The sequence below is a fragment of the Eptatretus burgeri genome, chromosome 18, assembly GCF_056783735.1.
Source record: "Eptatretus burgeri isolate ZD-2024b chromosome 18, Ebu_testis_v1, whole genome shotgun sequence".
Taxonomy (NCBI): Eukaryota; Metazoa; Chordata; class Myxini; order Myxiniformes; family Myxinidae; genus Eptatretus; species Eptatretus burgeri.
Genome location: NC_140978.1, coordinates 10,168,907 through 10,185,316, shown reverse-complemented (window position 1 = coordinate 10,185,316; position 16,410 = coordinate 10,168,907). Strand labels below are relative to the sequence as shown.

The 16,410-nt window shown below is 42.1% G+C and overlaps 1 protein-coding gene and 1 long non-coding RNA gene across 7 annotated transcripts in view; one reads left to right on the top strand and one right to left on the bottom strand.

The window, feature by feature from the left end:
* The window catches only part of LOC147008562 (uncharacterized), a 141,770-nt gene extending 130,887 nt beyond the window's left edge, over positions 1 to 10,883 (top strand). For both annotated transcript variants that reach the window (XR_015053171.1, XR_015053172.1), the window contains exon 5: positions 9,788 to 10,883. This is a non-coding gene — a long non-coding RNA (uncharacterized LOC147008562). The remainder of the gene's footprint in view (positions 1 to 9,787) is intronic.
* A 3,271-nt stretch (positions 10,884 to 14,154) lies between these two features.
* Positions 14,155 to 16,410, bottom strand: part of LOC147008560 (lipopolysaccharide-responsive and beige-like anchor protein) — a 597,819-nt gene continuing 595,563 nt past the window's right edge. For all 5 annotated transcript variants that reach the window (XM_085864642.1, XM_085864638.1, XM_085864639.1 and 2 more), the window contains 2 exons: positions 16,101 to 16,252; positions 14,155 to 15,891 (listed from right to left, as the gene is read on the bottom strand). In XM_085864642.1, coding sequence (XP_085720768.1) covers positions 15,801 to 15,891; positions 16,101 to 16,252 — 243 coding nt within the window. In that variant the 3' untranslated portion in view covers positions 14,155 to 15,800. The remainder of the gene's footprint in view (positions 15,892 to 16,100; positions 16,253 to 16,410) is intronic.

The following is a 16,410-nucleotide window of genomic DNA, read 5'->3' as shown; positions in this document are numbered from 1 at the left end:
TGAAAAATTTAAAAAATTTGAAATTATTTTTTTATTTCAACTTCACTACATCAATAATATACCCCAAAGGAACCTCCATGCCAAATATCAGCATCCGAGTACACACATTAAATGAATGGCAAGCTTCTAAATAACTTGCACCAAAAACTTTAACGTTGATGTGCTACAAAAAAAGTTAAGTTCAAAACAGGTCAAAAATTTAAAACATTTGAAATTTTTTTAAATTTCAACTTCACTACACCAATAGTATACCCCAAAGGAACCTCCATGCCAAATATCAGCATCTTAGTACACATATTAAATGAATGGCAAGCTTCTAAATAACTTGCACCAAAACTTTAACATTGATGTGCGACAAAAAAAGTTAAGTTCAAAACAGGTCAAAAATTTAAAACATTTGAAATTATTTTTTAAATTAAACTTCACTACATCAATAATATACCCCAAAGGAACCTCCATGCCAAATATCAGCATCCTCGTACACATATTAAATGAATGGCAAGCTTCTAAATAACTTGCACCAAAAACTTTAACATTTTCACTCTCACGCTGACGCTCACGCCGGGGGTATCGCAAGAGCTCTCTGTTCTTCGAACAGGTGAGCTAACCAGAGAGTTGGTGTCAAAGCCACCCAATGCTCGCCTGTTTATGCATTTATCGTTTTTAAAAGACGAGTCTAATGATATTTTTTATAAAGCATTGCAGTGAAGTCTGATCCAAATAATTTTAAAGCAATATTTGTATTTGTATATTGTAATCAGTAAAAAATAGTGTGGTAGATAAAAACATTGGAAAGGAAATAACTTGTACCAAAAACTTTAACATTTTCACGCTCACGCTGACGCTCACGCCGGGGGTATCGCTATAGCTCTCTGTTCTTCGAACAGGCGAGCTAAAAAGGAACATTGGACGATCACCCAGGGTAAAATAAAACCTTTCGTTGTTTAATCTATAATTTGACAATGTCACAAGCATATTCTGGAAATGTATTTGATGAGTTATAAGGGAAAGAGGAAAGTACTGAAGAAATTAGTTTGGCAGGATAAAAGGAAGATTGAGGTGGATTGAAGTGGTCAAGTTTCATCAAAATTGTGCGTGTAGTTTCGGAGAAGAGAGCAAATATCTATTTTTTGGGGGGAGGCGTCAACCCCCCCTCCCCCTCCCATGGACCCCCTTACTGAGCACGCATTTTGATGAGGTGATACACTTTGGTACATCATGGGTGAGAAATGTTGTGGTCAAGTTTCATCAAAATCGTGTGTGCAGTTTCAGAGAAGAGAGCAAATACTGATTTTGGGGGGGGGGGGGGGTCAAACCGCCCCCTTCCCCCCCGTAGACCCCATTAATGAGTGCAGATTTTGTTGTGGTCGATACACTTTGGTCCATTACTGGTGATGAATGTTGTGGTCAAGTTTCATCAAAATCGTGTGTATAATATATATATATATATATATATATATATATATATATATATATATATATATATATATATATATATATATTGTTACGTCTGAGGGGGGGTATGCATTCAAAGGGTAATTAGGATGTTTAATTAGGTATGCCATGCTGTTCGAGTGTTCCAGGATCTCGATGTTATAAGTAGCAATTCAGTGGTGATAAGTTGTCTAGTAAATGTCCATTTCTTCAAGGGGGAAATGATAATTGTCACGTAATTAGATAGGGAGACGGGTTAGGGTAAGTGTGTCTGCGTAAACCCTTTTGGTATTCCCTGGAGGCTTGCCGTGACGTCACAGGACAGTGCTGCGGATGGCTCCGCCCCGTGATCACGATTGGCGGAAGGCGACGGCGGAGGGCCAATAAAACGGCTCGATTGGAAGTGACGAGGACTCGAGGATAAAAAGGTTCTGTTCGGGGAAAAGGAGTGGAAGAAGAAGATCGATAAAGAAAAACCGTTTTGGTGGAGGCTGTTGGGCTCGGAGCGTGCTCGATTGTTGCGCTGGTTCGTTCCTGGATTCATCGTGTCTCGTGGCCTTGCTGTGCCTCGTGCCTCACCTCGGTTGGCTCTGGGGATCTGCTGGCTGGGAGTATGGGGTCGAACGGCGAGCGGACCTGCCTCCCTCTCCTGCTCGCAACTTGGCGCCAGAACTGTCTCCCTGGTGGCTGTGAGCGGACTTGGGCCGACACCAGGAGGACGACAGCTCCACGGTGTCTCCTGCCCCTTACGAGCGCAACGCCAGCTCGTCCGACGCCAATCCAGGGACTGTTGCGTCTACACCACGGGCCAGCCTGACCACCAGGACCAGCTACGTTGTGTGTGTGTGTGTGTGTGTGTGTGTGTGTGTGTGTGTGTGTGTGTGTGTGTGTGTGTGTGTGTGTGTGTGTGTGTGTACCTGGCGCCTTAGAGGGTTTGAGATTTGTATATCCATTGGAATTGTTTGTGTTTTCCCCACGCCCGAACCCACACCACCTTCCCGTCGAATCGCCCCGGATCCCTCCTCTTGCCGAGTCTTATTATTTCTGGTAAGAGAAATAAACATTATTAACTCAGTGAAAAGCGACTCGTGCCACCTTCCTCGTCCCGTTTGCGATAGAGTGATTAAAACCGCCATCTTTGGGTTATAAAAAATAAACTGCCTCCATCGTTTCGGCTCATTCCACATTGGCGGGACTGTTTAAGTCCCGTGGACGTCACAATATGTATATATATATATATATATATATATATATATATATATATATATATATATATATATATATATATATATATATATATGTATATATATATATATGTATGTGTATATGTATATATATATATATGTATGTGTATATGTATATATATATATATATATATATATATATATATATATATATATATATATGTATGTGTATATGTATATATGTATGTGTATATGTACAGTGGGGAGAACAAGTATTTGATACACTGCCGATTTTGCAGGTTTTCCCACTTACAAAGCACGTAGAGGTCTGTAATTTTTATCATAGGTACACTTCAACTGTGAAAGATGGAATCTAAAACAAAAATCCTGAAAATCACATTGTATGATTTTTAAATAATTAATTTGCATTTTATTGCATGAAATAAGTATTTGATACATCAGAAAAACAGAACTTAATATTTGGTACAGAAACCTTTGTTTACAATTACAGAGATCAGACATTTCCTGTAGTTCTTAACCAGGTTTGCACAGACTGCAGCAGGGATTTTGGCCCACTCCTCCATCCAGATCTTCTCCAGATCCTTCAGGTTTCGGGGCTGTCGCTGGGCAACAGACTTTCAGCTTCCTCCAAAGATTTTCTATTGGGTGCAGGTCTGGAGACTGGCTTGGCCACTCCAGTACCTTGTGATGCTTCTTGCGGAGCCAGTCCTTAGTTGCCCTGGCTGTGTGTTTCGGGTCGTTGTCATGCTGGAAGACCCAGCCACGCCCCATCTTTAATGCTCTTGTTGAGGGAAGGAGGTTGTTGGCCAAGATCTCGCGATACATGGCCCCATACACCCTCCCCTCAATACGGTGCAGTCGTCCTGTCCCCTTTGCAGAAAAGCTTCCCCAAAGAATGATGTTTCCACCTCCATGCTTCAAGGTTGGGATGGTGTTCTTGGGGTTGCACTCATCCTTCTTCTTCCTCCAAACACGGCAAGTGGAGTTTAAACCAAAAAGCTCTATTTTGGTCTCATCAGACCACATGACCTTCTCCCATTCCTCCTCTGGATAATCCAGATGGTCATTGGCAAACTTCAGACAGGTCTGGACATGCGCTGGCTTGAGCAGAGGGACCTTGCGTGCGCTGCAGGATTTTAATCCATGACGGCGTAGTGTGTTACTTATGGTTTTCTTTGATACTGTGGTCCCAGCTCTCTTCAGGTCATTGACCAGGTCCTGCCGTGTAGTTCTGAGCTGATCCCTCACCTTTCTCATGATCATTGAGGGTCCACGAGGTGAGATCTTGCATGGAGCCCCAGACCGAGGGAGATTGACTGTTATCGTGAACTTCTTCCATTTTCTAATAATTGCACCAACAGTTGTTGCCTTCTCACCAAGCTGCTTGCCTATTGTCCTGTAGCCCATCCCAGCCTTGTGCAAGTCTACAATTTTGTTCCTGATGTCCTGAGACAGCTTTCTGGTCTTGCCCATTGTGGAGAGGTTGGAGTCGGATTGATTGAGTGTGGACAGCTGTCTTTTATACAGATAATGAGTTCAAATAGGTGCAGTTAATTCAGGTAATGAGTGGAGAATGGGAGGGCTTCTTAAAGACAAAACTAACAGGTCTGTGAGAGCCGGAATTCTTACTGGTTGGTAGGTGATCAAATACTTATTTCATGCAATAAAATGCAAATTAATTATTTTAAAATCATAAAATGTGATTTTCAGGATTTTTGTTTTTGATTCCATCTTTCACTGTTGAAGTGTACCTATGATAAAAATTACAGACCTCTACGTGCTTTGTCAGTGGGAAAACCTGCAAAATCAGCAGTGTATCAAATACTTGTTCTCCCAACTGTACATACGTACATACATACATACATACATACATACGTACATACATACATACACATACATTTATATTGATTCGGACGAAAGTTAGTGTCCATGTTGGGTGTGAGACAAGGAAGAATTGATTCAGTTTTGGTGAAGATCCGGATATGAGAATTATTTGAAGTGATTCTTCACCATATAAGAGATAGGGCGAAACCGATATATATCACAATATCTCAAAAATGTATTGGGCCCATATGTTCAACTTGATCAATCATTGCATGGCGGAGGTATGCACTCGACTGATTGGCTGTTCGAGTTAGAACTGTGATCACTTCAGGTACAGGCAATCCTTACCACATCGTGATTCAAAAGTTAACTTGAACTGCCAGGAAGTGTATGAGAGTACAACTTCAGTTCTAAGCTTGGTGTTGGCTGAACAATTAAGGGGGCTGGCTTATAATCTTAGAGTCTTGAGTTTGAGCTCCTGTCGTGCCTTTAAATAGCACCAAGTAGGTTGACAGCCTGTCAGCCTTCCGTAGTTGGCAAAATGAGTACCAGCTTACTGGAAACAGTGGGTAGTGCATCAGTGGCACAGCTGTGCACCCAGCAATGATGCAAAGAGCAGCCACAGGAGGAGATTGGGACCATACTCTGTGCAGAGCATTGGTGCTGCTTAAGGCATAGGTCACATTTGCCATGGCGGCCGTGGGGTCTCCAAAATATACGGCCACTAGCAATTATACGGTTGCCGCAGTATTTCCACGGTCACACAATGTAGCAGTCACATATGTTTTTATTTTTCGGGGAGCCGCATGGAGTATTTAGGCCCAAGTCACATTTGCCACGGCGGCTGTGGGGTCTCCAAAATCTACGGCCATTAGCAATTATACGGCGGCCGCAGTATTTCCACGGTCACACAATGTAGCAGTCACATATGTTTTTATTTTTCGGGTAGCTGCACGGCGTATTTATAAATTGTGGAGACCGAAAACGTGGGGTTGCCGTACGGTCTTTGATTTGATGCCGCACGGTGACCTTAGGGCGTTACTACGGCGGCCATAGAATTAAGGCAGACGCAAGGTGCCCGCAGGGGGCCCTAAGGCGAACGTGCGGCCAGACGGACGGTAACGAATGGGTTAAATGTTTTTTGTTTTTTTTACTAGTTTTTTTTTTTTTCCTTCGGCTTGTCAAATTGCTCCGGCGAACGCAGAAATGAAAAAAGTTAACTCTGTGTTATAATTCCACGGCGACCTTACGGCCTGTAAAATATAGCCATACGGCGTAGGGCCACCCTGAGGCCACCTCAGAAACTCTGCGTCCGCCGCACGTTTCTGTCAATTCAGAGGGCGTACAATCCTGGACAGGTCGCCACTCCAACACAGTACACCAGCATACTGGCACTTATTTTGCCAACCTCAGAAGGATGACAGGCAGAGTCAACCCCACCTGGTATTAATTCAAATTAATTAATATCAAATTAATTAATACCAGGTGGGGTTTGAACTCATGATCATCAGATCCCAAGCTCACCACCCTAATCATTGAGCCAACACCAGGCATAGCCACAGGCTGCATGGGTAATAATGACAGTTCTCACGATACCATTTTTGCCTGGGTAATTGTGTGGCAGCTCAACATCTTTTATGTCCCACTAAAATATAATGAACACCCTTCATTTTTTTTCTTCAATAAGAGCTCATGGAAGAGTTCCTGGCATCCAAAGCCAGTCACCGACTGGGCATCCTTCATTGCGCACAGTCCTTTATTGGCACACCTGAGCTCCTGACCACATACAAAGCTTTCATCCTCAGCCTGGTGGAGTACTGCTCTCCCCTATGGGCTGGTGCTCCCACCTCTCACTTTCTCGGTTCCATGCTGTGGAAAACCAAGGCATTTAGGATCATTGGTATCTACCACAATGAGGCTGAGTCTTTGGGTCAGGTTTTCAAAACAGCTATTTACCACCATCTCTTCTCTTCCTCCACACTGTTTTGTGCTTCCCTCTCCCTCCCCTCTTGTCTCCTGCTCTCGTTATACATTCTGTGTGTTAGCTCCTATACGAGCTTCGACATTGTGTGTAAAAAAAAAAAAAAAAAGCTCCGCAAAGTGGGCGTAACCCCTCAGCCCATGCATTGTAAAAGGAAGCAGTGATATCACGATGATGCAGTCAGTTAGAGCACGTTGGACGTCATATCGAAAATCAATCAGACTTAAAGATGGCTAGCGTGGTGGCTAGTGAAAATCACAGCGCGCCCATTTTCGAAAGGAACCTTCCTCTACTCAACTCCATCACACACACTGCAAAAATGTATTTAATCGGACAAGCCAAGCCGTTCTCAAAATTGACGAAAACCAATTTCAAGACGACTGCCATGGTGGCCACACTGAAAACCGCAGCGCGCCCATTTCCGAAAGGGACCTTCCTCTACTCAACCCCAACACACCCTGCAAAAATGGATTTCATCGGACAAGGCGTTCTCCTCGGAATCGATGGAAACCAATTTCAAGATGGCTGCCATGGAGGCCACATTGAAAATCGCAGCGCGTTCATTTTCGAAAGGTACCTTCCTCTACTCAACCCCAACATACCCTGCAAAAATGGATTTAATCGGACAAGGGGTTCTCCTCGAAATTGACGGAAACCGAAAGTTGATGGACGCCCGAACACTGAAGTATGAACTTTGACCTCTGTGACCTTGAAAAGTAGGTCAAATCAAAAACCGGGGTTATACATCATGTATCCTCATCAGATATACCTGTGATAAAAATTTGGCGATGATCCAGCCATTCATTCAGGAGAAATAGCCATTTTCTAGGTTTTCAGTTTTGGCCACCTGGCGGCCTAGCCGAGAATCAAATTGCGCTCATTATCGAAAGGAACCTTCCTCTACCCAGCCCCACACACTGCAAAATGGATTTTATCGGACAAGGCGTTCTCCTCGAAATTGACGGACACCAAAAGTTGACAGACGCCCGGACAACGCCTGTGACGGCAATACCCCTTAGCCCAATTCGGGCTGAGGGATGAAAAAACAAGTAAAAATAAAAAGAGCAAAAGTAAGAGGGTTTGGTAAGGAAGAGTTAATGGGGTATTCAAGATCATGGGTCACAAGGTGGTGGTGCACTGTTTGCACAGAGCCTTGGAGGGAAGAGTGAGACACAACTGCCAATGGAAGATGGTTCCATACATGACAGAGGCGAAAAATAAGAGTTGAGGTGTGCAATCAGCCAGGTTTTTGGAAGTTGTAAACAAATTAAATTTTTTTAACAATCTGCAAAATGAACACAATCAAATGGACTTCATATGTTAGTATCTGGGAGCATTTCCTTTGGCATCATACGGTGCTTGAACCCATTAAGGTGTCAAATTATTGATATTTTATATGAAAGCCTGATCCAGATTCTGCTAAACATGGAGTAGATTTTTTTGTACATCTTGCATATTGCTTGGCAGAGGTCAGCCTTTCTCTAGCTCTCTATCCATGTTCTCAGACATGTTCGATGAAATTCATATCATGGCTTTGTGGTACCAGGCAAGAAGTGGTAGCCCACTCCATCTCTTCCAGACAGAGGTGATTCTGAATGAATGAATGTATGGCACCATCTTCCTGCAGTAAATGGTTTGTAAAAGGAAGCAGTGATATCACGATGATGCAGTCAGTTTGAGGACGTTGGACGTCATATCGAAAATCAATCAGACTTCAAGATGGCTACCGTGGCGGCTAGTGAAAATCGCAGTGCGCCCATTTTCGAAAGGAACCTCCCTCTACTCAACTCCATCACACACACTGCAAAAATGCATTTAATCGGACAAGCCAAGCCGTTCTCGAAATTGACGAAAACCAATTTCAAGACGACTGCCGTGGCGGCCACACTGAAAATCGCAGCACGCCCATTTTCGAAAGGAACCTTCCTCTACTCAACCCCAACATACCCTGCAAAAATGGATTTAATCAGACAATGCGTTCTCAAAATCGACAGAAACCAATTTCAAGATGGCTGCCATGGAGGCCACATTGAAAATCGCAGCGCGCCCATTTTCAAAAGGAACCTTCCTCTACTCAACCCCAACATAACCTGCAAAAATGGATTTAATCGGACAAGGTGTTCTCCTCGAAATTGATGGAAACCAAAAGTTGACAGACGCCCGGACGGACAAGCCTGTGACGACAATACCCCTTTTTCAGCCCAATTCGGGCTGAGGGGTAAAAAGCCTTACATTTATTTGTTTGCCCTTTTTAGGTCATCTTGCTGGAGTTAACCTAATAAAACCAGTCTCGACGTCCGTATGTCCGTCCCCAGGTTTTTCTTCCGATTTTCTTGATATTTGGTATGTGGGTAGATGTCGATGAGGGATGCACGACGGTATGACCTTTGACCCGATTGAAGGTCAAGGTCAACGTCAACGTCACTCCAAAGTTGCGAAATCATCCATTTTCAAAATCTATCTGCTCCGCCGTTTATGATCCAGATCTTCGAAATTCCTTCGGATTCTGATAACATGGAACAATATCTAAATTTGGTCAGGCCGGTTTTTGAAATTCGTCCTGGTTATCGAGTCACGTGTCTTCAAAGTTGGAAAAATCGTCGATGTGAAACTTGGTATGTAGGTAGGGGTCAATGAGTGATGCACAACGGTATGACTTTAGACCTGATTGAAGGTCACCGATGCTGTAAACTTGTGAAATCATCCATTGTCAAAATATCATCCGCCATTTATGACTCAGAAATGCGGTTTGATTTCTGAGGTCCGGTTTCTATCCTTTTGAAGACACATTGATCATAAATGTTCCAAATCAACTATTTTCAAAATCTATCTCCGGATAATTCAGAAATGTAGTTTGATTTCTGAGGTTTTCTATCCTTTTTACTCCCGGGCTTTTGTCTCTACGTTGAACCAAAAGGCAAGACGACATCGAAGCCATTTGAAGCCGATCAGAGATCCACATCTACAGAGCTTCAGAGATGACTGTCACCCCCAACCGGGGGTAATTTTTTGTTCTGTGAAATTATTATAGATATGATTTGTGTGTGTGTGTGTGTGTGTGTGTGTGTGTGTGTGTGTATATTGGGGTATTTTTTTAAAATGTACTTCGGAATTCAAATTTGCAGAACCCACCATTTTGTGACTTTTAATGAAAATGTAACTCATGCAAGTTTTTGTGAGAATTGAATAATATCTCGAGGTTGCTCAAGCATGTTGTAACTTTTGCCTTGTATGTATAGATGTCGTACATATAAGGGGGTTGTACTTAGCTTTCTTGTTTATTTCAACTTATTTCAAATGTTGAATTTGAACTGTTTGTAATTGTTTTTCTGTTTGTTTTCAGGTTTTTAGATTCTGAGTTTGCACAAATGGCCACTGGAACTCATTCAAAAAAGGAGATTTGATTCGTTGGATCAGCCAGTCCCTCCCTTCCAAGCCAGAAGCTTCCATCGAGGGGAGAGATTTTGAAGCTCCTGTTCCATCTTCACTGTGAAGAAAAAATCACCCTGACTGAAAGCATCATCACATCCAGGGCAGTGATGGAAATCTGGCACAATGACAATTTCCCGACGAATTACAAACCAGATGTCTGCAAACACCTCCGTCTCCTGCATAAAGAATACCCAGGTTTTCGAAAGAACATCTCAAGGATGAGTGAGACCAATTTGCGAAACCAAGCTCAATTCAAAGCGAGTCTGGATGACCTATTTGACATAACTCACAGGGATGTACTTTCACTCATCAAGAATCCAGAAGATAAAGAGTTCTTGATTGCCCAAAGAGACAGGCTGTAAGGGGAAGATGGGAGCCTTGGACAAAAAAGCTTCCCAAATGGCATCCAGGACACAGAAACAATCAGAAGCTGAGGCAAAAAGGCCTGAAAGAGAAGATCGAGAATGCATTTCTTCCTCATTCCTGGATGTAGACCCTGCTGACTGGGAGCAGAATGAATCATTCTGCAAGGCACTACAGCAGGTTTTATCACTCAATGTTATCAATGATAATGTGGAACGAGGGGTGCCGCTTATTCAGTCCTTCACTACAAAAGCCAGGACAAAGGATGAGGAGCAGGTCTAGTCCCTCCTTCAGGTAGTTGAGGCACAGAGAAAGGCATTCCCAAAGGTCTCAAAAGCTGCTCTGCAGAAGTAATGTGTTTTTGTGCACTGTACTGATTCTGCACATATCAGTAAATGATGAAAAGGTTTTGGGCAAACAGTGTTGTGTATTTTCATTATGGAGTATAATGTTGACATCGTATAAAACTTTGGTGGCTTTGAGTGACCCCTAAAATGCAATGAATTCAGTTGAAATTTTGCAAATGTTACTTTTTTTTTTAATTACCACGTAAAATAATGAGTTCTGCTTTGCCACTTTTTCTGAGTTATCTGAGTTCTGCGTTGCCACTTTGTTTGATTAAAATTTTCCCATATATTATAAAATATATATATATATATATATATATATATATATATTGTTACGTTTGAGGGGGGGGGGTATGCATTCAAAGGGTAATTAGGATGTTTAATTAGGTATGCCATGCTGTTCGAGTTTACCAGGATCTCGATGTAATAAGTAGCAATTCAGTGGTGATAAGTTGTCTAGTAAATGTTCATTTCTTCAAGGGGGAAATGATAAATGTCACGTAATTAGATAGGGACACGGGATAGGGTAAGTGTCTGCGTAAACCCCTTTTGGTATTCTCTGAAGACTGGCCGTGACGTCACAGGACAGTGCAGCGGATGGCTCCGCCCCGTGATCACGATTGGCGGAAGGCGATGGCGGTGGGCCAATAAACGGCTCGATTGGGAGTGACGAGGAAGAAGGATAAAAAGGTTCTGTTCGGGGTCGAAAAGGAAGAGGAAGAAGATTACAACCAAAAGATCGTGTTTTTTTGGTGTGGTTCCCTGTGGCGGCAGAGAGCGTCCTTGTTGTGCTGAATCGATCGTGTTCTTCATCGTGTCCTGGAGCCTTGCCGAGCCTCGTGCCTCACCTTGGTTGGCTCTGGGGTTCTGCTGACTCGGAGTACGGGGTCGAACGGCGGGCGGACCTGCCTCCCTCTCCTGCTCGCAACTTGGTGCCAGAACTGGTTCCCTGGCGGCTGTGAGCGGACTTGGGCCAAGACCAGGAGGTCGACAGCACCACGGTTTCTCCTGCCCCCCCTGACGAGAGCAAGGCCAGCTCGTCCGACGCCGATCCAGGGACAGTTGCGTCCACACCACGGTCCAGCCTGCCTACTAGAAATAGCTACATTTTGTGTGTGTGTGTGCTTGGCGCCTTAGAGGGACTGAGAACTGTATATTCATTGGAATTGTCTGTGTTTTTCCCTACGCCCGATCCCACACCATCCCGTCGAATCGCCCCGGATCCCTCTTCTTGCCGAGTCTTGTTATTTCTGGTAATAATAAAAACAAATAAACATCATCAACTCAGTGAAAAGTGACTCGTGCCACCTTCCTCGTCCCGTTTGCGGTAGAGCGATTAGAACCGCCATGTTTGGGTTATAAACAAATAAACCGCCTCCATCGTTTCGGCTCATTCTACGTTGGCGGGACTGTTCAAGTCCCGTGGACGTCACAATATATATATATATATATATATATATATATATATATATATATATATATATATATATATATATATATATATATATATATATATATATATATATATATATATATATATATATATATATATATATATATATATATATATATATATATATATATATATATATATATATTGGAGCAAGTGTATGTATGTACAGTACATATAATGGTCTCCCCAGAAAGGCAGTGGTAACAAAAAGAGTAGATAGGTTTCAATTGAAATTATATGGGTACCTGGATGCATTGGAGATAGAGGGCCACAGGGATATTGGCAGGACTTGTAGGGAGCTTGTGTGTAGATGGGTGATTGTTTCTCGGGTTGGTGCGGCGAAGACATGATGGGTTGAATGGCCTCCTCCTACGCCAAACTTCCTTGTATATCGTTGAAATGAGTTTTGAAACTGAATGTCGTGAGGAATGAGCGAAATGAGTGATAATACAAAAATAAATTTGTTTAGCTTTTTTGAGAAGAAAAAGTCAGCAAGGGAGGGGATGGGAATGAGCATTGAAGGGTGAGGAAGGATTGAGAATGGGAAAGTGTTGAATGAGGTTGCAAAAGGTTTCAAAAATACGGCCAACAGGATTGATATAAAATGGGGTAAGATGGATTTTTGGGGTTTTTTTGAAAGTATAAATGAGGAAAGAGTCAGTTCATATGAGTGGAGATTGGGATGGTAAGAGAGGATGGGAAGAAAGAATGATAAAAAGGTATGAGGGTAAGGGGTTAATGTTTGAGGCCAACACACAACTGAGGCAGAATGCACAAGATCATAACCATACAGATATGCAAGAAGACAACAATGAGGATACAACACAACAAAAAAGACAAAAAGTGGAAACTGCAAGGCCTGAGGTTGAATGGGGTGTGTTTTGTATAGGCTTCAATGGACACTTGACCTCTACAAAGCACACACACCTCATTGAGTGACATAGGTATCTATAAGTAGTGGGGATAATGGGGTAGTTTCTGGCAGGATTGCACTGGCTTGATGGGCCTAATGGCCTACATCGAAGTTCCTTGTAATACCACAGCATTGAGAGTACAGGGTTTTTTGGTATACAAGGTCTTGACTTGTGGAAAGTGGAAGAGCTCGAATACTGAACAGGCCAGGATGCACCAGAACAAAAGGAACAGGAGAAAGAGGGGGGAAACACAAGAGCAGAGCTGAAGGATAAAAGAGAGGCAGACTTGGACAAAAAAGGGAAGTGGGGAGGAATGGGGGATTGGGCAAGATTCATGGGGTGGACAAGTTGGATAAGGAAGTAAATTCTCAGGAAAGAAAAACTAGAACATTGGAAGGAGGTGGGATTGGGGTTTGGGGGTACAGAATTTACAGGGGGGGGTAGGAAAGATCATGGTTTTGGATGGGGGACGATCTGAGATGGTGGTGAATAACTGTCTTGAAGACCTGTCGGGAAGAGTGAGATTAAAGAGAATGTGGAAATTGGTTCTACAGGCAGGAAAAAAAACATATGAGGAACGAGTGAGTGGTGTAATTAATCATTCATAAAAGGGCAGGATATCGACTGTAAAATTACAAAATGATAAATATCAGCTGTTGAGATTTTTTGCTATTTAAAAGCATTAGAGCATTATAATTAAAATTGTTATTTGTTCTTAATATCACTGTTGAGCTTGGGAAACCAGAGTGCTTTGGGGCATGAGTTGTATTGGGATATTGGTTCGAGTATTCTTGCCCAATGATATTACGTGGCAACGGATGAGCACTTACATCGTCATGCTGCAAGTACCCACGTGATGGCAATGTTTGAAAACTAAACAGCACTCAATCTCACTTTCCAAGAACAACTGCTATAGAGGTTGTTGCTATGCACCGAAGTTTTGACGACATGATATGGTATGCTCAGGAATATTTATTATCATTGAAACATTCCGTCTTTTTCAGAGTTCAATGACAACTCTGCTATGCAGTCCTCAATACTTTCTTTTTTCATCATGGACAAGACATTGAGATGTTGATCGCAAAGACATTAAACGATACACAAATCAATACGGTATTATTTTGGGATTTGAGCCTGGGATCCCACATCAAATATTCCCACCGAAAGGAATATAACCTGATTTGACTTTGACGAGTTGCAATTTGCTCGATGTTTGCACATATAGTATTATGCAACATTTATTTACCAAAAAAAGCACAAAACATGTTACAGTAAAGAAATTCCATTGTTTGCAGCATGCATGTAAATCATGAAAGCATCAGAAGAAATGAGGACATAATTATACATCTGATAATTTACTAAACATTCATGTTGTCTAAACCCATTAATTACCCTGTCAAATTAATCTCTCAACTTGTGTAGAGAGTGTTATTTGTACAAACATACTTTTCATATAATGTCACTTAAGGCATTTGTGTATCCTAACGTTGCACAATAAAATAGACGGACTAACTCAGGCACTGAAGAGTTTTTGTTTGTAAGAGACAGAGACAGAGACAGAGACAGAGACAGAGAGAGAGACAGAGACAGAGAGAGAGAGAGAGAGAGAGAGACAGAGAAAGAGAGAGAGAGAGAGAGAGAGAGAGATAGAGAGAGAGAGAGAAAGAGAGAAAGAGAGAGAGAGAGAGAGAGAGAGAGAGAGATGATGTGTGGGTCAAACAAGCAAAAGAAAATGCAAAATGCTCCAACGATTTGAAACTGCGAACAGTGTTCCCCAGATCACCCACTCGGAGGCAATAACAAAGAAGTCTCGTATTTACTATGACAGTGGGGCGGATACCTTGCACCATCATAGATGCGCTCACTATTGAAAAGCATGTGGATTTTCACCGGGAATAAAAGTAGAACAGCAATTGTCAATTATCTGCTAAATCACTTCGGAAAGAAAAAAATTGCTGCGAGAGAAGAACTCCTGGAAGAACATTTACTAACATACGTTCCGTTTGTGTAATCCTGCCTTTTCATACAGCAGTGCTTCAGACACTGTCCTTGTAAACAAGTAAAATCTGTACTTCTGGCATAATGTCCGACAAGCTGTTCAATGAAATAACTTAATGATGACAATCAGGCAACGAGTCTGTTGCACAAAGGTTTCCTGTAAATGCACAGTCTGCCAAAGTCACATGACGAGGGCAAAGATGCAGGTGCACGGCTCACGTGAATGTCACCGGGTGTATGTTTGTAATGTTTGTAATTTAAGGCAGCGGAAGAGTTGTGAACTCAAAATGTTGGTATGCACATTTACACATTTTTCTCTTACTGTTGAAATATACTTTATAAAACATCAATTTTCACTGAAACAAAAAGCAACATTTTAACGTTTTGGTTCCCCATAACCGAGAAAGTGATTGTCACTCCTTTTAATTCTTGCATAGTTTTATCACCATTTTGTATATTTATACAATATATAGATATTCATTGTAATGATGATTTAGAAATAATTCCCTTTCAGAAATATACTTTTCAATAAACCTTTAAACATGCTTACAATACGCACAAACAATTGCAATAATGGGACCTTGCATGACAAATCATACGACAAAAAGGTGATTTTGTTAAAAAAAAAAAAACCCCCCCAAAAACAACCACATTTCGCTGGCAGAAAAGAAAGTAGTACACCTTAAGGACCTTCATTTCACAACCAATAAATTGTTTTCCACTCCTATAAAACGTTTACATTGTGCAAAGATTGACCGCTATATGCACAAGGTTTGTTGTGCCATACCATGGGCGCATTTGGTCCCATAACATGGTCAGTAGCTGCCAACTGGGCATAGCCGTTGCAACTCAGTAGGCCTCTTGAAAATCATGATGCCAGCGATTGAAGTTTATGTTGAAGAGGACGATACTTCCGGTCGCCATCCCAGCGATAATGACCCTAGACAGAGAGACCGGGAAGGATGTGAACGAATGAAGATCAAGGTTTTTTTGTTTTTTTCTTTCAGAATGAGTAGTGTAATTGGGGTGGTTTAGAACGTTTAAAATTTATAGATACGACTTCAGTTTAATTGAATAAGAGCGTCCTTCCCTCATTATGTTTTAATCAGCAAGGAATACAGAAGGAAGGTAAATTTCCCACCAACTCACTTCTGATCCTGGGTGAGTGCGAGTGCCCGCACCGACGAATCACACATCGGAAATGTGTGCAGAAGAGTGAGGTGCCAGGTTCGCCACACGGCAACCTCACCACCATCACTCCCTGTGAGCAAGTACTCACCGTCATGGTTCACTGCCAATGTCTGCACACAGCAGGGGTGAGAAAAGTTGGGGATATGAGAAAGGGCTAGGTATTCAAATGCAATAAATCTGTTGTAAAATATGTGACTGGAAAAAAAAAAAGAAGGGCAACAGCCAGATGGGATTGGAATGAGGGGTAAAATATAGAGGAAAATAATAC